Source organism: Pseudophryne corroboree, chromosome 1, assembly GCF_028390025.1.
Source record: "Pseudophryne corroboree isolate aPseCor3 chromosome 1, aPseCor3.hap2, whole genome shotgun sequence".
Classification (NCBI taxonomy): Eukaryota; Metazoa; Chordata; class Amphibia; order Anura; family Myobatrachidae; genus Pseudophryne; species Pseudophryne corroboree.
This window is the reverse complement of record NC_086444.1, coordinates 1120964123-1120985185: the sequence shown is the minus strand read 5'-3', so window position 1 is coordinate 1120985185 and position 21063 is coordinate 1120964123. Positions and strand designations below refer to the sequence as shown.

The following is a 21063-nucleotide window of genomic DNA, read 5'->3' as shown; positions in this document are numbered from 1 at the left end:
TACAGATGCAAAATTTAAATAAGAATAAAATATTGTTGGTGCAGAAATAGAAGAGAGCCGTTTACATTTACTTTCAATGAAATAAAAATATGCATTGAACAGACCATTACAGCTAAACAAAATTGCCTTAGCTAAAAGCTACTACTAACGTCCCCATATATATATATATATACACGGGCAAGGTGATGAGGATGTGAGCCAGGTGCGCCAAACTCCCCTGAAACAGAGGCTGCTATTTACATTAGTTAACTCCTGGCAGAACAGGTTTCATGTAAATTGTCATTTAAGAGTGGTTCAATGTTGTCACAAAACCCATATCCATTAAATAGTCAGCGACTAAAAGATAAACTCACCACAGACTGCCGGCGCTGTTCTACAGTCAGTTCATCATCAGAATCACTGTAATACTTAGAATATAGGTATGGTTTGTGCACATAGGCTTGTCGTGTGCCCTTTGTCTTTGTTTCATTAGGTTCAACAGACTTTGCTTTGCTCTCTGCGTCTCCTTTGTCCTCATCTGACGGGGTGGAGGAAAAATAAGATTTAACTTACCGGTAAATCTATTTCTCGTAGTCCGTAGTGGATGCTGGGGACTCCGTAAGGACCATGGGGAATAGACAGGCTCTGCAGGAGTCAGGGCACTTTAAGAAAGAATTTGGATTCTGGTGTGTTCTGGCTCCTCCCTCTATGTCCCTCCTCCAGACCTCAGTTAGAGAAACTGTGCCCGGAAGAGCGGACAGTACAAGGAAAGGATTTTGGAATCCAGGGTAAGACTCATACCAGTCACACCAATCATACCGTATCACTCGTGATAAATTTACCCAGTTAACAGTATGAACAACAACGGAGCATCAGATCAACCCTGATGCAACCAAACATAACCCTTATTTAAGCAATAACTATATACAAGCATTGCAGAAGAAGTCCGCACTTGGGACGGGCGCCCAGCATCCACTACGGACTACGAGAAATAGATTTACCGGTAAGTAAAATCTTATTTTCTCTAACGTCCTAGTGGATGCTGGGGACTCCGTAAGGACCATGGGGATTATACCAAAGCTCCCAAACGGGCGGGAGAGTGCGGATGACTCTGCAGCACCGAATGAGCAAACACAAGGTCCTCCTCAGCCAGGATATCAAACTTGTAGAACTTTGCAAAAGTGTTTGAACCTGACCAAGTAGCCGCTCGGCAAAGCTGTAATGCCGAGACCCCTCGGGCAGCTGCCCAAGAAGAGCCCACCTTCCTTGTGGAGTGGGCTTTTACTGATTTTGGAAGCGGCAATCCAGCCGCAGAATGAGCCTGCTGAATCGTGTTACAGATCCAGCGAGCAATAGTTTGCTTTGAAGCAGGAGCACCCAGCTTGTTGGATGCATACAGGATAAACAGCGACTCAGTTTTCCTGACTCTAGCCGTTCTGGCTACATAAACCTTCAAAGCCCTGACCACATCTAGTAACTCGGAATCCTCCAAGTCACGAGTAGCCAAAGGCACCACAATAGGTTGGTTCATATGAAAAGATGACACCACTTTTGGCAGAAATTGTGGACGGGTCCGCAATTCTGCCCTGTCCATATGGAAAACCAGATAGGGGCTTTTATGTGACAAAACCGCTAATTCTGACACACGCCTAGTCGAAGCCAAGGCTAATAGCATGACCACCTTCCACGTGAGATATTTTAACTCCACCGTTTTGAGTGGCTCAAACCAGTGTGACTTCAGGAAACTCAACACCACATTAAGATCCCAAGGTGCCACTGGAGGCACAAAAGGGGGCTGAATATGCAGCACTCCTTTTACAAACGTCTGAACTTCAGGAAGAGAAGCCAGTTCTTTTTGAAAGAAAATGGATAGGGCTGAAATCTGGACCTTAATGGAACCCAATTTCAGGCCCAAAATCACTCCCGACTGTAGGAAGTGAAGGAACCGGCCCAGCTGGAATTCCTCCGTAGGGGCATTCCTGGCCTCACACCAAGCAACATATTTTCGCCATATACGGTGATAATGTTTAGCCGTCACGTCCTTCCTAGCCTTTATCAGCGTAGGAATAACCTCATCCGGAATGCCTTTTTCTGCTAGGATCCGGCGTTCAACCGCCATGCCGTCAAACGCAGCCGCGGTAAGTCTTGGAACAGACAGGGCCCCTGTTGCAACAAGCCCTGTCTTAGAGGCAGAGGCCACGGGTCCTCTGTGAGCATTTCTTGCAGATCTGGATACCAAGTCCTTCTTGGCCAATCCGGAACAATGAGAATTGTTCTCACTCCTCTTTTTCTTATGATTCTCAGCACCTTGGGTATGAGAGGAAGAGGAGGGAATACATAGACCGACTGGAACACCCACGGTGTCACTAGTGCGTCTACAGCTATCGCCTGAGGGTCTCTTGACCTGGCGCAATACCTCTGTAGCTTTTTGTTGAGGCGGGATGCCATCATGTCCACCTGTGGCAGTTCCCAACGACATGCAATCTGCGTGAAGACTTCTTGATGAAGTCCCCATTCTCCCGGGAGGAGGTCGTGCCTGCTGAGGAAGTCTGCTTCCCAGTTGTCCACTCCCGGAATGAACACTGCTGACAGTGCTCTTACGTGATTCTCCGCCCAGCGAAGAATTCTGGTGGCTTCTGCCATCGCCACCCTGCTACTTGTGCCGCCTTGGCGGTTTACATGAGCCACTGCGGTGATGTTGTCTGACTGAATCAGAACCGGTTGGTCGCGAAGCAGGGTCTCCGCTTGACGTAGGGCGTTGTATATGGCCCTTAGTTCCAGGATATTGATGTGAAGGCAAGTCTCCTGACTTGACCACAGACCTTGGAAGTTTTTTCCCTGTGTGACTGCCCCCCCACCCTCGGAGGCTCGCATCCGTGGTCACCAGGACCCAGTCCTGAATGCCGAATCTGCGACCTTCGAGAAGGTGAGCACTCTGCAGCCACCACAGGAGAGACACCCTGGCCCTGTGGGATAGGGTGATTAACTGATGCATCTGAAGATGTGATCCGGACCACTTGTCCAGCAAGTCCCATTGGAAGGTCCTCGCATGGAACCTGCCGAAGGGAATGGCCTCGTATGATGCCACCCTCCTTCCCAGGACTCGAGTGCCGTGATGCACTGACACCTGTTTTGGTTTTAATAGATTCCTGACCAGTGTCACGAGCTCCTGAGCTCTCTATCAGGAGATAAACCCTTTTCTGGTCTGTGTCTAGGATCATGCCTAGGAGAGGCAGATGAGCTGTAGGAACCAACTGCGACTTTGGAATATATAGAATCCAGCCGTGTTACCGTTACTCTTCCAGAGAAAGTGACACGCTGTTCAGCAACTGCTCTCTTGATCTCGCTTTTATGAGGAGATCGTCCAAGTACGTGATAAAAGTGACACCTTGCTTCCGCAGGAGCACCATCATTTCCGCCATTACCTTGGTGAATATTCTCAGGGCTGTGGAGAGACCAAACGGCAACGTCTGAAATTGGTAATGACAATCCCGTACCGCAATTCTGAGGTACGCCTGAAGAGGTGGATAAATGAGGACATGAAGGTATGCATCCCTTATGTCCCGAGTCACCATAAAATCTCCCCCTTTCAGGCTTGCAATGACCGCTCTTAGCGATTCCATCTTGAACTTGAACCTTTTCAGGTATATGTTCAGGGATTTTAAATTCAATATGGGTCTGACCGAACCGTCTGGTTTCGGGACTAGAACATGGTCGAATAACCACCCCCTCCTTGCTGAAGGAGGGGAACCTTGACCACCACCTGTTGAAGATACAATTTGTGAATTGCAGTTAACACTGTTTCCCTCTCGTAGGGGGAAGCCGGCAGGGCCGTCGGTGAGGGGGCATCTCCTCAAAGTCCAGCTTGTATCCCTGAGACACAATATCTATTGCCCAGGGATCTAACAGGGAGTGAACCCACTTGTGGCTGAACTTACGAAGGCGTGCCCACACAGGGCCTAGCTCCGGCTGTGGAGCCCCAGCGACATGCGGTGGATTTTTGTAGAGGCCGGGGAGGACTTCTGTTCCTGGGAACTAGCTGTGTTGTGCAGCTTCTTTTCTCTGCCCCCCGCCTCTGGCAAGAAAGGACGCACCTCGGACTTTCTTGTTTCTTTATTCGAAAGGCTGCATTTGATAATGTCGTGCTTTCCTAGGCTGTGCAGGAATATAAGGCAAAATATCAGAATTACCAGCTATAGCTGTGGAGACCAGGTCCGAGACCCTTCTCCACACAATCCACAGCCTTCCATATGCCTCTTAAGTCGGCATCATCTGTCCATTGCATATTCTACATGACACGTCAAGCAGAAATCGACATAGCTTTGACTCTAGGACCCAGTATACTCATGTCTCTTTGGGCATGTTTTATATGTATACATATCTCTTAAGACAGCATCTCTAATATAGATATATATATATATATACACACACACATATATATATATATATATATATATATATATATATACATATATATATATATATATATATATATATATATATATATATACATACACATACTAGGGTCTCAATCTTTGCTGATAAGGTACCTGTCCACGCTGCCACAGCGCTATAAACCCATGCCGACACAATCGCCGGTCTGAGTAGTGTACCAGAATGTGCACGCTATCTGCAGGATCCCTGAGAATGGCTGTTACGTCAGGGCTACCTTTTGGGCAAACGTGACACCCAAGGAGAAGATTCCCATCATATCCTGGCCCTAGTGGGGAAAGGATACTGGCTGAGAATTCTTTGTGGGAAACGGCAGTCTCTTGTCTGGAGATTCCCGCTCTTTTTCCTCATGAGAGGAGGGAAATTTACCTCAGCTTTCTTCCCCTTAAACATGTGTACCCTTGTGTCAGGGACAGATGAGTCATCAGTGATATGCAAATCATCTTTTATTACAATAATCATATATTGAATACTTTTCTGCCATTTTGGCTGTAACTTTGCATTATCGTAGTCGACACTGGAGTCAAACTCCATGTCGATATCAGTGTCTATTATTTTGGATAGTGAGCATTGAGAGACTCTAAAGGTCTCTGCGACATAGGGACAGACATGGGTAGATTTCCTGTCTGTTCTCTAATCTTTTGTGCAATAAATTCACCTTAGCACTTAATTACACATATCCAAACAGGTGTCGGCGTCGTCGACGGAGACACCCTCTCACACACACACATTTACTCCATCTCCTCCTTAGGGGAGCCTTTTACCTCAGACATGTCGACACACACGTACCGACACACCACACACTCAGGGAATGCTTATCTGAAGACAATTCCCCCATAAGGCCCTTTGGAGAGACAGAGAGAGTATGCCAGCACACACCCCAGCGCTATTAACCCAGGAATAACACAGTAACTTAATGTTAACCCAGTAGCTGCTGTTATATATTGATTTTTGCGCCTAATTATGTGCCCCCCCATCTCTTTTTACCCTCTTCTACCGTGTAACTGCAGGGGAGAGACTGGGGAGCTTCCTCTCAGCGGTGCTGTGGAGAAAAAACATGGCGCTGGTGAGTGCTGAGGAAGAAGCCCCGCCCCCTCGACGGCGGGCTTCTGTCCCGCTTTCATGTACAATTTTGGCGGGGGCTCATACATATATACAGTGGCCAAATGTATATTATGCAAACTTTTGCCAAAGAGGTCTCTAATTGCTGCCCAGGGCGCCCCCCCCCCTGCGCCCTGCACCCTACAGTGACCGGAGTGTGTGGGTTTAATGTGGGAGCAATGGCGCACAGCTGCAGTGCTGTGCGCTACCTCATATGAAGACTGGAGTCTTCTGCCGCCGATTTCGACATCTTCTTGCTTCTGACACCGACTTCTGTCTTCTGGCTCTGCGAGGGGGACGGCGGCGCGGCTCCGGGATCGGACGACCAAGGGTGCGATCCTGTGTACGATCCCTCTGGAGCTAATGGTGTCCAGTAGCCTAAGAAGCAGGACCTATCTTCAGTGAGTAGGGCTGCTTCTCTCCCCTCAGTCCCACGTAGCAGAGAGCCTGTTGCCAGCAGATCTCTCTGAACATAAAAAACCTAACAAAATACTTTCTTTTTAGCAAGCTCAGGAGAGCTCACTAAGTAGCACCCAGCTCATCCGGGCACAGATTCAAACTGAGGTCTGGAGGAGGGACATAGAGGGAGGAGCCAGAACACACCAGAATCCAAATTCTTTCTTAAAGTGCCCTGTCTCCTGCGGAGCCCGTCTATTCCCCATGGTCCTTACGGAGTCCCCAGCATCCACTAGGACGTTAGAGAAATGTATATAAGGAAAAGTGAACAGTGCAAAATGCCTTCTGTACATCCCCCACCAGAGCAAGATGCTTGGGAACCCCTGTGTATTTCCAACCACTTTTTCCAGCCACTCCCTGTCAGTTGCCACCCACAAACGCCTTCTTTCTGTCAATCTCCGTGCAAACGGATCCGTCACACAAACCCATTGCTGAGCGTCGATCCGCTTTGTACCCATGCAACACGCTTGCGCACTGCGTTGCATACGCAGTTCAGACCTGATCGCAGGCTGTACGAAATTGCAGCGTAGCAATCAGGTCTGAATTAGGCTCATTGTTCCTATTCTTGTTGGAGGACAATGAAAACTCAAGTAACAAGAACAAAAAGGTAAGTTACCTTACCCTATGTAAGACTGACAAATTATCAAACTATCAATAATCTGTTTAAAAGATGGACAACCTCTCTTGTGGGCATTCTAAATGACAGCTCATCCGTTCTATGCAATTCGTGGGTCCTATGCTCTTTTAACATTCAGAATTACACTGGTTTTAGACTGGAATCACAGTGTTCTTAGACAGAATGTGGAGATCATTTTTAGTCAAAAGTACTGCTCAGTCCTAAGACTAGCCCGACCTTCAGGAGAGATGACGAGCAAGGACCTACAGGCCCAGTTCCAAAACTCTCCTTGTTGTGGAGATATCTTCAAGAAACTGTATATCCACTGGGTCCATAAATCACTGCTTCAAAGAAAGAATGCTGTAGGGCTGTCTATACTACAAGATCCCAAAAAGCAATACCGAGGGGGAATGTTCAGACACTGTTAATGCATTGCTCCCTGGTCAGCATTTCAGTTGATAGAGAACATGCTTTCTGAAAGAATACCGAGAGGGCTAATACATGAACTTTTAAAGAGCAGAGTTTCAAAGCCATAATGGACAAATAAAACAGAATATTGGACATTTGGAATTTACCATCAGACGTAATTTCGCCCTCCTCTGTACTGTCTGACACAGCATCTTCTTCCTCACTCTCTTCATCAAACGAGGATAAGTCGCTGGTGTGAACAGAGCTGACAGTCACATCCGAAAACACATCCACATCAGAATCAATGGAGCAACATTCTAAAAAAAACAAACAAACCATGAGATACACTAATCCCATTAGGAGATTTGATGAGACACATCAAAATACATATTTGAAGGGAAAAGGGGATGGGGAGACCTCAGCACAGGTGTATCAATTAAGGTGTGAATCAACTGCTGAGAATATATTGTTCCACAATGTAATATAAGTACCATGGTTTTATCCAGTGGAATTCCACTTAGAAATGTCTCAGGTGGAGGTGCTCCCGAGAGTATGGTGAACGTATATACAAGAAGGGGCAGAAGAAACTCTTTTTCTGGGGGCACTCTTATAGTTATAAAATGTAACTTTTATTACTGTACTTTAAAAACAATAAGTATTGTAATCACATACAGATAGGCAAACATCACATATAAAATATAGTTGTAGATAATAGCAGATATAAATTCTATTGCTGTAATAAATGCTTCAAATAGACAAAGTGTAGTTCACTGATAATTCAGAAAACTTGAGTGAAATAATAGGAGTTTAATACCTACCGGTAAATCCTTTTCCCTAGTCCGTAGAGGATGCTGGGGACTGCAAAAGGTCCATGGGGTATAGACGGGATCCGCAGGAGCTTGGGCACACTAAAAAGACTTTGACTGGGTGTGAAATGGCTCCTCCCTCTATGCCCCTTCCCCAGACCTCAGTTATAGGAACTGTGCCCAGGAGAGACGGACATTTTGAGGAAAGGATTTTTGTTAAATTAAGGGCGAGACACATACCAGCCCACACCAAAAACATACCGTACAACCGGAGTAGCAGGAAACCAGATAACAGTATGAACGAAGAACAGCAACAAGCTGAACATAACCGATACACAACCCACGTGTAACCAAAAAATAACCAGTAACACTACAACTGCAAGGAACAGTCCGCACTGGGATGGGCGCCCAGCATCCTCTACGGACTAGGAGAAAAGGATTTACCGGTAGGTATTAAAATCCTATTTTCTCTTACGTCCTAGAGGATGCTGGGGACTCCAAAAGGACCATGGGGTCTATACTAAAGCTCCAGAGCGGGCGGGAGAGTGCGGACGACTCTGCAGCACCGATTGAGCAAACATAAGGTCCTCATCAGCCAGGGTAACAAACTTGTAGAACTTAGCAAAAGTGAACCCGACCACGTAGCTGCTCGGCAAAGTTGAAGTGCCGAGACCCCTCGGGCAGCTGCCCAAGATGAGCCCACCTTCCTGGTAGAATGGGCCTTTACAGACCTCAGCAACGGTAGCCCAGCCGAAGAATGAGCGTGCTGAATCGTATTACAAATCCAGCGTGCAATAGTCTGCTTAGAAGCAGGATTTCCAATCTTGTTGGGAGCATATAGAACACAAAGAGCCTCTGTTTTCCTAGTAAGAGCCGTTCTGGCGACATAAATCTTTAAGGCTCTTACAACATCAAGAGATTTTGGAACCGCCACAGCATCCGTAGCCACAGGCACCCCAATAGGTTGGTTATGTGAAACTAAGAAACCACCTTCGGCAGAAATTGTTGACGAGTTCTCAATTCCGCTCTATCAGAATGAAAGATCAAATATGGGCTCTTGTGAGACAAAGCCGCCAACTCGGACACTCGTCTAGCAGATGCCAGAGCCAAAAGCATGACCACTTTCCAAGTGAGAAATTTTAACTCAACCTTACGCAAAGGTTCAAACCAGTGAGACATAAGAAACTGTAACACCACTTCAAGGTCCCACGGTGCCACAAATGGAGGCTGTATATGCAGCACTCCCTTCACGAAAGTCTGAACCTCAGGAAGGACAGCAAATTCTTTTTGAAAGAAAAAAGATAAAGCTGAAATCTGCACTTTGATGGAACCCAATTTCAGGCCTGCATCTACGCCTGCCTGCAAAAAATGGAGGAAACGACCCAAATGAAACTCCTCCGCAGGAGCTGCCTTGGTTTCACACCAGGATACATACTTCCTCCAAATACGGTGATAATGTTTTGCCGTGACCTCTTTCCTAGCTTTAAGGAGAGTGGGAATGACCTCCCCAGGAATACCCTTCCGAGCTAGGATTTGGCGTTCAACTTCCACGCCGTCAAATGCAGCAGCGGTAAGTTCGGAAACACGCAGGGCCCCTGCAGTAACAGGTCCTCTCTTAGAGGAAGCGGCCAAGGATCTTCTACCAGCAATTCCTGAAGATCCAGATACCAAGCCCTCTCCGTGGCCAATCTGGAACAACGAGTATTGCCTGAACTCCTGTTCGTCGCACGATCCTCAGCACCTTTGGAATGAGAGGAAGCGGAGGGAACACATACACCGACCGAAACACCCACAGAGTTACCAGGGCGTCTACTGCACTGGCTTGGGGGTCCCTTGACCTGGAACAATACCTCGGAAGCTTCTTGTTGAGGCGCGACGCCATCATGTCTATCAGAGGAATTCCCCAACGCCTTGTCACTTCTGCAATTACCTCTTGATGAAGAGCCCACTCTCCCGGATGGAGATCGTGTCTGCTGAGGAAGTCTGCTTCCCAGTTGTCCACGCCCGGGAGGAAGACTGCTGACAGAGCGTTCACGTGCTGTTCCGCCCAGCGAAAGATTCTTGTGGCCTCCGCCATTGCCGCCCTGCTCCTTGTTCCGCCTTGGCGGTTTACGTACACCACCGCTGTTATGTTGTCCGACTGGATCAGAACAGGGAGACCCTGAAGAAGGTGCTTCGCTTGCAGCAGGCCGTTGTAAATGGCTCTTAACTCGAGAACATTTATGTGGAGACAAGATTCATGGCTTGACCACTTTCCCTGGAAATTCCTTCCTTGCGTGACCGTGCCCCAGCCTTGGAGACTTGCATCTGTTGTCAGCAGGACCCAGTCCTGGATTCCGAATGGGCGTCCCTCTAGGAGGTGAGAACCTTGCAGCCACCACAGGAGGGAGATCCTGGCCCTGGAAGATAGACTTATTTTCCGATGCATGTGCAGGTGAGACCCGGACCATTTGTTTAGTAGATCCCACTGAAACACCCGGGCATGAAACCTGCCAAACGGAATGGCTTCGTAAGCCGCCACCATCTTCCCTAGTACCCGAGTGCATTGATAAATCAACACACTTGTCGGCCTCAGGAGCTCCCTGACCATGGTCTGGATTTCCAGAGCTTTGTCCTCCGGAAGAAATACTCTCTGTAGTTCCGTGTCTAGGATCATACCCAGAAAGGACAGCCGAGTGGCCGGGATCAACTGAGACTTTGGCAAATTTAGAATCCAACCGTGATGTCGCAGAACCAAAAGGGAGAGATCCACATTTCTCAACAACTGTTCCTTGGACCTCGCCTTTATCAGGAGATTGTCTAAGTACGGGATAATTGTGACCCCTTGCTTGCGAAGGAGCACCATCATCTCCGCCATTACCTTGGTAAAAACCCTCAGGGCCGTGGAAAGCCCAAACGGCAACGCCTGAAATTGGTAATGACCGTCCTGTACCGCAAACCTCAGGAAGGCTTGATGAGGAGGGTATATCGGGATGTGCAAGTCAGCATCCTTTATGTCGACTGACGCCATAAAATCCCCCCCTTCGAGGCTGGAGATCACCACTCGAAGAGACTCCATCTTGAACATTTTCAAGTATGGATTGAGGGATTTTAGGTTCAGAATCGGTCTGACCGAGCCGTCCGGCTTCGGCACAACAAAGAGGCTCGAATAGAACCCTTCCCCCCGTTGGCACGGGGTAACCGGCACAACGACCCTCTGTTGACACAACTTTTTATCGCAGCCCTTACCACTTCTCTTTCGGGAAGAGAAACTGGCAAGGCAGACACGAAAAACCGGTTGGAGGGCATCTCCTGAAACTCCAGTCTGTACCCTTGGGACACTATGTCTAAGACCCAAGGATACAGGGCCGATTGAACCCAGACCTGACTGAAGAATTGGAGACGGCCCCCCACCGGTAGGGACTCCCGCAGGGGAGCCCCAGCATCATGCGGTGGACTTGGTAGAGGCGGGGGAGTACTTTTGGTCCTGGGTGCCTGATACTGCAGGCGACTTCTTTCCCCTTCCTCTACCTTTTGAAGCGAGGAAGGACGAGCCCTTACCTCTTTTGTATTTATTAGACCGAAAGGACTGCATCTGGTGATGGGGTGCCTTTTTCTGTTGTGTGGGAACATAGGGAAGAAAAGATGACTTACCCGCAGTAGCGGTAGACACCAGGTCAGCCAGGCCGTCACCAAACAAGACACTACCTTTAAAAGGGAGAGCTTCCATATTCTTCTTGGAGTCGGCATCAGCATTCCATTGATGAATCCACAGCGCCCTCCTGGCCCAGACCGCCATGGCATTGGCTCTTGATCCCAAGAGGCCAACATCCCTCGCCGCATCCTTTAGGTAATCTGCAGCGTCCTTGATATAACCAAGAGTCAAAAGAATATTATACTTATCAAGGGTATCCATATCAGAAGCCAAACTATCAGCCCACTTAGCAATAGCACTACTCACCCATACCAACGCCACAGCAGGTCTGAGCAATGCACTAGTATTAACGAAAATGGCCTTCAATGTCGTCTCCAATTTGCGATCCACTGGGTCCTTGAGAGCAGCTGTGTCCAGAGACGGAAGCGCCACCTTCTTGGACAGACGGGATAGAGCCTTGTCCATATTGGGAGACGATTCCCATTTGTACCTGTCGTCAGAGGGGAAAGGATATGCCATCAAAATTCTCTTGGGAATCTGCTACCGTTTGTCAGGCGACTCCCAAGCCTTTTCACAAAGCGCATTAATTTCATGAGAGGGGGGAAATTTTTCCTCAGGCCTTTTCCCTTTAAATAAACAAACTCTTGTGTCAGGAACGGCAGGTTCCTCAGATATATGTAAAACATCTTTAATGGCTATAATCATGTACTGAATACTCTTGACAACCCGTGGATGTAAAGAAGCCTCATTAAAATCAACATCGGAATCAGAGTCCGTGTCGGTACCTGTATCTGCCATCTGGGTAAAAGAACGCTTTTGTGACCCCGAGACTGTCTGTACCTGAGACAAAGCCTCCTCCACGGATTTTCTCCATGTTTGTGTCTGAGAATCAGATTTATCCAGTCTCTTAGATAATAAAGCCACATCTGCATTCAGTGTACTCAGCATAGTCATCCAATCAGCAGTCGGCTGTGCCGACAGAGTCATACCTAAATCCCTCTCTGCACCCCCAATAACTTCCTCCGGGGAGGAACACCCAGGCTCAGACATGTCGACACAGAGTACCGACACACCCACTGGCCACAAACATGGGGACAGACCCACAGGGAAGCCTGTAGAGAGAAACACAGAGGGAGTATACCAGCTCACACCCCAGCGCCCATATACTAAAAGAAATAATATATGTGAACAGCGCTGTCTATAATATTATGAAAGCACCAAATTTTATGTGCCCCCACCCCGTTTTTGCCTCCCTGTTACTTGCGGGAGCTTGCAGGTCCGGGCCAGCGTCTCTGCAGCACTGTAGAGATAGAGAAAATGGCGCTGGTGAGCAATGTGCGGCTAAGCCCCGCCCCTTCCCGGCACGCTGTAGCCCGCTCAAATTAAAAAAATTTAATACTGGCGGGGGTAACCTATACGGTGTCTGGACACCGTATAATCCGTTTTTGCCAGCCACCGACCCCAGTAACTGCTGCCCAGGGCGCTCCCCCCTAGCGCCCTGCGAGTGCCGTTGGCGATACGTGTGGGAGCATGGAGCGCAGCGCTACCGCTGCGCTGTACCTCGTTACTGAAGTCTTCTGCCGTCACTGAAGTCTTCGGTTCTTCTAATACTCACCCGGCTTCTTTCTTCTGGCTTCTGTGAGGGGGGTGACGGCGCGGCTCCGGGAACAAGCAGCTAGGCGAACTAAGTGATCGAACCCTCTGGAGCTAATGGTGTCCAGTAGTCTAAGAAGCAGAGCCCTTAACTAAGAAGAAGTGGGTCTGACTTCTCTCCCCTCACTTCCACGATGCAGGGAGCCTGTAGCCAGCAGGTCTCCCTAAAAATAAAAAACCTAACAAAAGTCTTTCTAGAGAAACTCTGTAGAGCTCCCCTAGTGTGTGTCCAGTCACTCCTGAGCACAAAGTCTAACTGAGGTCTGGGGGAGAGGCATAGAGGGAGGAGCCAGTCCACACCCAATCAAAGTCTTTTTAGTGTGCCCAAGCTCATGCGGATCCCGTCTATACCCCATGGTCCTTTTGGAGTCCCCAGCATCCTCTAGGACATAAGAGAAAACTATTTTCCTTTTTCAAAACTGGTACCATATTTTCAAGGTCTCAGATAATTCCTATTGATACACTAGGCAACACAGTTCACAGTGCAGATAGTGTATACAGCCAGTAAAGAATGATAATGACTCCAAATAACAATCACTAATGAGTCCACACCACAGAATATCTCACAAAATGCCAAATACTTGATGATATCAGCCCTTAATGTCAATATTGCTGATTAATAACATGCAATGTGAGGGTATGTCGTGCAGGATAAAGGTAAAGCCATACCTCCCCAACATGACCCTCTCCAAGAGGGACAGAATGCTCTGCTTCTGGATTTTTTCTCTTAATTCAAGATTGCCAACACCTGTTTCGAACAGGTAATGGATAAGAAAGGTGTTTCAGCACAGGTGATGGCAATCCTAAATTAAGAGGGAAGTCCAGGAGCAGAGCATTGTGTCCCTCCTGGAGAGGGTCATGTTGGGAGGTATGGTAAAACTCCTTGCATGAGTGGAGGGATAGTAACAGGCAACCTTGTGTTATGACACTAATTTGGGCAGCTGCTGCTCAGAGTGTGCAGGTGCATTTATAGTGAGTGAGCATGTCCCAGGGTTTGGAATGAGGAGAATTTGGTGCTTCTGCTGTTGTAGTGTAACAACCTGAGTGCCCTGTTGTATTCAGCTCAGGGGACGCAGTAGATCATTCCCCACAATGAGAGAGCGCCGACGTAGAAGATGATAGAGTGTCAGAAAAGATATAGAATAAAGACACATGGGCTGCCCTCAGAGTGTGCTGCTTTCCTGCATATGCCACTGGTATTGGTGCAGGGCGAGTGATACTCTGACCTATTGTGGTGTGTATGGAAAGCAGAAAGGTCAGCGGCAGTGTTCCGTGCCCCGATGGCTGGCTGGTCCCTGGTGCATAATGGTATTGCAGGATCTCTAACCATGCCCTGCAGCACTTCTCACAGTGCCCTGAAAGCGAGGAGGTACCTGTTCGGAGTTTGAGTATCTCAGACAGCTGTTTCGCAGTGATACTTCTTCAGTGAGACTCCCTGAAGAAGAATCACTGCGAAACAGCTGTCTGAGAAGCCGGTGCCCGTGAGTGCACTAGCGGGACACGGCACCACCAATACAGCCGGACTGAACAGAGCAAATTCACCGCTGCGATACTCATACTTCAAACAGGTACCTCCTTGCTTTCAGGGCACTGTGAAAGTGCTGCAGGGCATGGTTAGAGATTCTGCAATACCATTGGGCACCAGGGACCAGCCAGCCATCGGGGCACGGAACACTGCCGCTGACCTTTCTGATTTCCATACACACCACAATAGGTCAGAGTATCACTCACCTTGCACCAATACCAGTGGCATATGCAGGGAAGCAGCATACTCTGAGTAGTAGTAGTATGAATGGGTCCTTCTGCAGTAAATGCGTGTGTCCGGACACACAAATTTACTGTAGGAAGACCCATGCACACTACTACTAATGGATAAGTAACAGTATGCTATTATGCCCTTTGTTTACAACCTGCTAGCTGCTGGTCTCCTGTTATTGTGTTTGCACGATGCCCTTTGTGGAAGAGAATTTCTTTGCACTATGAAAATCATATAAAAGCTTTATATTGGATGCTGCTGCCTTTTCCTGATAGATAGATAGATAGATAGATAGATAGATAGATAGATAGACAGATAGACAGATAGACAGATAGACAGATAGACAGATAGAAGCAAACATTGATGCTCCTAAAACAATGGGTGCCAACATGCATAAGCGGAAGTCATTTTGTTGGCTGATCTAATAGTTGTGAGACTGCAAATGATAAATTCACTTCATACCTCAAAAATGACACTAATTCCAACTGTTAAAATAATTCTGAAGCATGGATATCGCCAAACTCCTAAAGTTAACTATCCTGCCCGGTGTCAATTATTTATTTTTCACATAATTCTGAGTGTTTTGCTAAAGTTTAGAGAAGACTGCTAGATCTTACCTTCCTTTATAGTTTCAGCAGCCTTTTGCTTACTGCTCTTTTCAGTGATGTGTTTAACTGGTTCCGATTCAACTTCTCTCTCTTTAGTGGACTTTTCTTCCTTCTGCCTTGTGGTATCGTCACCCTTTTTGATCTGTTCATTCTTTTTTTCTGCCTTGTTTTCTTTTTTCTCTTCCTTTCGCTCAGGTTTTTCACTGACCTCTATTTTCTTCTCTATTTTATCAGCAGTTGTTTTAGATTTCTGCTCATCGCTGTCATTTGCGGTGGTGTCTTTGTTTTGAGTGGAGCTTATTACTTCGCTGACAGGGATTTTAATGTCTTCAGTTGGAGGGGAAATATCATTTATATCTTCTGTCTTCACAACTGGCTTGATACTTTCATTTGAGATTTCCGGGATTGGTTTTTCATTCTCCGGCGCCTCCTCCAGACCACGGTCCTTTTCCCCAGCAACATCTACATTCGGCTGTGGGAGAAGTTTCTTGGGCACCTTGTCAGCATTCTTAAGGTTTGCAGAACTGTCGGTGAAGGCCCAGGCAGTTGTAGCTTCTTGGTTCAAAGAGCTTATTGTTTCCAAAATAGACATTGCATCATTAGCTACGCTGGTGCTGGGTCCAACTACAGATGTAGAACCTTGTGGAGAAAATAGGAAAGATACATGTAAGTAACATTATACCTCATCAACTTTTTAGGAAATGAATAAAGTTAGCCACTCAATATATCCCAAACTAAAGGGAAGTGTGTAACTTTTTTTTTTTTCTGGTGGCCCGTTGTGTGACTGGAGCACATGCAATGTATTTCCATCAGTGTAGCTTTTAGGCTGGTAACTACTGGCATTAGTAAAATGCCAGTCACCCCACATGTCAAACGCAATCAGTGTTGTATTTCCAGTCTCATACATACTTACATGCCATCACTAGTGCAAATTGTACCCAGTAGAGCCCGAAAGCATTCCATTATACTCAAAGCAGGTCAGTTATGTACTATTTAAACAAAGTTTCAGAATAAATACAAATCCATTTCCTGTTTGGAAACCTCTGGAAAAAGTGAACACAAAAAAGAGAACAGTACCGGTGACAGCTACTGATGTCTCAGATTTTTCTTCAGTTCGTTCTGGATTTGCATTTCCATCTTCCTTATTATTCAGCGTGGCCAAGAAATCTTGTACAACTTTTTCCACTTGAGGTCTAAATGTGTGGTTTATCTTTGGGTCCACAACCTGTGATATAATGCGGTCAATACCAGACCCGAGCATTCCAGACCTAAAAGTAAGAGCATGACAGTCAGTATACTAATGGTTACTAGTTTAGTACTTATATACACAGTATTGATGTTTTATAGTCTGTTTTCTATCTGCATTACAGTATGTTAGGTTACAAAACAGTGATCGCAAAAACGTGCCAAGGTGTGTTTTTTACCCAATTTTGAACCACTGGGACTCAAGTTTCTAAAGTGGGAGGGTCCCCGGGGACGCACTCCTCAACAGCCAATCCCTAGTGGTATTTGTATGATTGATTAATGCCGGCCCCGACTGCATGGTATAAACACAGGAGGTGGAGCCATTCCCCTCTTCTTTGCGCCTCTCCTGCACCATGCAAGTGCTCGCAGCGGGTGAGTGAAGCGGGTGGTTGCTGAGTGTCAGGGGAGTTGCTGGCGATGGCAAAGTGAAGCGTCTAAACACAACCTGGGCTTGCTGAGGGGGTTCCCGAGGTGTTGTCTAGGAGGGGGGACAGGCGTTGCGGTGGCCACGCTTGCTGTGAGCCGGGGTTTACCTGGTATCTCTGGGGGAAGGGGGGCTGGCTATGTAGAGGTGGCTGTTTTTACTGGGATGATCGCTTCAGGGTTCCTGCGAGGAGCTGGGATGGTGGGTGCTCACTGCTGTATAACCTCCGGCTGTGAATGCATGGGCTGGTTCCGGGCATCACACAACTCCCTTGTAAAGTGTAGGTGGCTGTCTGCCGGGGAGTACATGTCTGTGTGACAGTCGGGTCGCGGCGTGCTGCAGTGGGAGATTACATAGCTGCGGACGTGACACATGTTAAAGTAGTGCAGGGCCCCGTGAGGTGTCTCTGGGGGGAGGGGGGTTGGGGCAGTGGCCATTGCTGCTGTGGTGACTGTTCTCCTGCGGTGACCGGCGCTAAGGGTTCCCTCTGGGGGGGCCTTGGGGGGGATTGGGGGCGTCAGGGACTGTGGCTGCCTGTAAACGCCACTGGGAAGGTGGCGGGTGACTGTGGCTGCTCCGGCTGTGAACGCTACTGGGGTTCCCACTGGTGGTTTTCTGCAGGGGGGAATGGACGGTCAGTACACCGGCTCGTATGGGGAATGGTCACTGTGGTGTGGGCTGCCTACAAACTCTGTGGCAGGGTGGGGGCGGGGGTCAGAGAATGCTGGGCATGCAACTGTAATTGGATAAGGAGTGTCAGTCTCAGCACAGCCACTGGGGTGCAACCAATATTTATGCGCTGTGCAGCCTGTAATCTATGCGAGACTACTAGCCTCAGCCTGGCAGCGTAAACTTCTGCAAGATTCAATGTGCAGTCTCGGCCTGCAGCATTGCACCGTGGGTCATCCTAGCTAGCAGCAGGATAATTATTTGGGTTTCAAAATGACATTAACTGATGTATTATTTTTCTATTGTATTGAAATGTGCTTTACCTGGCGCAGTGTGTATAGGAGGTTCTACCTGGCGCAGTGTGTATAATCTGCACTACTGTGTGGTGTAATGTGAACTGGCACTATTATGTGGCCATGCCACTTCCCCACGAACCTAAATTTTTGCAGGGCGCTGTCCATTCTTTGGGGGAGGGGGAGCACCAATTCACTTTCTGCCGAAGGGCACCAAAATGTCTAGTTACAGTTCTGGTGCAGAGTGTCCTGTATGCTACACAGCCCAGAAGCATGGTCACCCCCTCTCCCCCTTGCAGCACTTTTGTAGTGTCCAAGTCAATTCTGTTTTTATATTTGAATCATTTAATACGATTAGTAAGAACCTTCTTTCTGATGGGACCCAGAAAAGGACAGGTAGGACCCCAATTTTTAAAAGTGAGGGTTCCATGGGACCCACTTTTTTTTCGGCTCAGCGCGATCATTGCAAAAACTATGTAAAGTAATATCAATCGGAACATATCCGGTTCTGACATCAGACATTACTTCACCAATTGTATTCGAATACCTCGCTATTATCACCAGTATTCACAACCCCACACAAGTTCTATTATACAACCACAACAGTAGGAACAAAAAAAAAAACACAAAAAAAAGAGAAACGTCAGCTCTGGAGCATCAATTGTTCAACCAAACAAAGAAGCCATTATCTCAACCAAAGTCACTGACTTGCAGGAGTACATAAGGTGTCCTGTTAACAACAATGGGGAGATTCAATTGTTTTCTCGCGCATACACTCCTGTCTAAAGTGTCAGGCAATATTTGTTTGTGCCACTGCACACGAGTAACTGGGCGCCCAATTTAATAATGTGAACATTGCTCTCAAAATGCATCTGATTGACAGCTGTCTGGTTTTATTTTCTGCATCTACCTGTTAACAGGTTTCCATAAATGTCACTTACTGTGTTGGCTGTGTAAACCTATGTAGAATTACAATGGTAAACAATGATCAGATATCTGTAAAACTACAGCTCTTCCAGCAGGAGAGATGACCCGACTTACTTGAGCACCTGCTGTCGGATGTTATTCCTCAGCTGATTCTTGTTCAGATGAGGGCTCCACGTGTGGGTCGCCAAATGGTTGGATACAAAATTGTCAACCCGTTGTCTCAGATTTTGGTACGCAGGCTATAAAGGGAGAAGAAACACTGAAGGACCAGTTTGTAACTCAGAAACATGCAACCGGATACACTTTATAGGGGCCGCACACATCATCCTTACTCTCAATAGTAAGCTAAATGAATTACTTATATGTAATAATGTATCAGCAAGCCTTTTACACAAGTATTAGAAGGTATAACAAACAAATATAACAGCAAAACAAGAAGGAGCTGGGAGTTGCATGTGAAGGCTTGAGGGGCCGCATTGGGCCAAGGGGCCGACTGTAGATCATCACTCTTGTAAGGGGACATTATTAATATCTTCAAATACGTAAAGGGTCATTACAAGGAGTTAGCAGGGGATTTGTTTATTAAAAGAACCCTGTATAGGACACAAGGGCACTCGCTGAGGCTAGAGGAGAGAAAACTGTTCTCTTTCACTCTACAAAGTCTGTCACTGACTCCATCTGTTCCACCAAGACAAGTGTCCATACCCTCATTATCTCTTGTCTCTGGTGTTCCTCTTAACCACCTCTTCAATCTCTCCGTAATACTCTGGCTAGACTGATCTTTCTGACTGATCACAGATTTAACCAATTTGTCTGAACGACAGTTTTTGTCCGTTTTCCAGTGTTTAGGAGCAAATGGTCGATTTTAATTTGCTAACATACATTACAAGATTTTCATTTCAACCAACCAAACGGTCTGCCAGATGATTGTATAGTGTGAGCTCGGCCGTACATGTGTGGATTGAAGTGCTATTAGGTGCATTGAAAATGTTAAGAACTCTGGGGGTCATTCAGGTCTGATCGCTGGGCAGCGCTTTTTGTAGTCCTGCGCTCAGATAGTCACCGCCTAGGGGGAGCGTTTTTTCGCTGAGCAAGTGTGCGATCGCATGTGTAGCAGTGCTGCACATACTGTTTTTGTGCAGTCTCTGCGCAGCCCAGGACTTACTCTTCCTGTGCGATAGAATCCTCATGATCGGGGCTGGAGCTGACGTCAGGCACCCTCCCTGAAAACGCCAGAGTCCGTCTGCATTTTAACGAACACTTCCTGAAAATGGTCAGTTGCCACCCAAAAAACTGTCTCTTCCTGTCAATCTCTTTGAGAACGCCCGTGCGAATGGATCCTTCGCACAGTCCCGTTGCAGCCGTGCAACGCTGCCTGCGCATTGCATACGAATGCGCAGTTCAGATCTGATCGCCCGCTGCGCGAAAATGCACAGCAGCAATCAGATCTGAATTTCCCCCTCTGTCTATTGATTGGAGTGTTTGCAGCTGTGTTATGCTGGCCATACATTAGGACGATCCGATTACTCATCACGTATGATTTGGCTTTCTTTTGCATAAAGTGAATCATATGATCTATCGCACAATCGTATGCCTCACCTAGCATGTGATCACAACAACAACAACAACAACAACAAAAGTCATTTAAAAGGATGCCGATTGTCTCACCATTGTACATGCATACGATTATGACGGATAATATGTGCTGCACGAATGATCATTTGAAGCAACATTTGCATCGCAAGCCTACCAGAAACACATACGATGTGCACACAATGCATCATACGACGCATTGAAATCTTACATTTGTATCCGATATCATACTAATGTATGGCTAGCATAAGAAGCATTTAAGACAGGTCTACCCATATAATGGTCTATATTTAAAGTTGCAGAGATAATCAACGGAGATTAACAAATGAGTAGTCAGACATGCTGCCTATTTACAAACAGGTGTACTTTTATAGCAAATGGATGTTTTCTTGTAACATACCTCCCAACATGACCCTCTCCAGGAGGGACAGAGTGTTCTGCTC

General features: G+C 47.1%; 1 protein-coding gene across 2 annotated transcripts in view; it reads right to left on the bottom strand.

Annotated features, from left to right (window-relative positions):
- Positions 1-21063, bottom strand: part of BOD1L1 (biorientation of chromosomes in cell division 1 like 1) — a 142959-nt gene that overhangs the window by 96963 nt on the left and 24933 nt on the right. For both annotated transcript variants that reach the window (XM_063922880.1, XM_063922890.1), the window contains exons 2-6: positions 19142-19266; positions 16547-16737; positions 15479-16108; positions 7180-7329; positions 354-517 (exon numbers count right to left, since the gene is read on the bottom strand). In XM_063922880.1, the coding sequence (XP_063778950.1) occupies positions 354-517; positions 7180-7329; positions 15479-16108; positions 16547-16730 (1128 nt within the window). In that variant the 5' untranslated portion in view covers positions 16731-16737; positions 19142-19266. The remainder of the gene's footprint in view (positions 1-353; positions 518-7179; positions 7330-15478; positions 16109-16546; positions 16738-19141; positions 19267-21063) is intronic.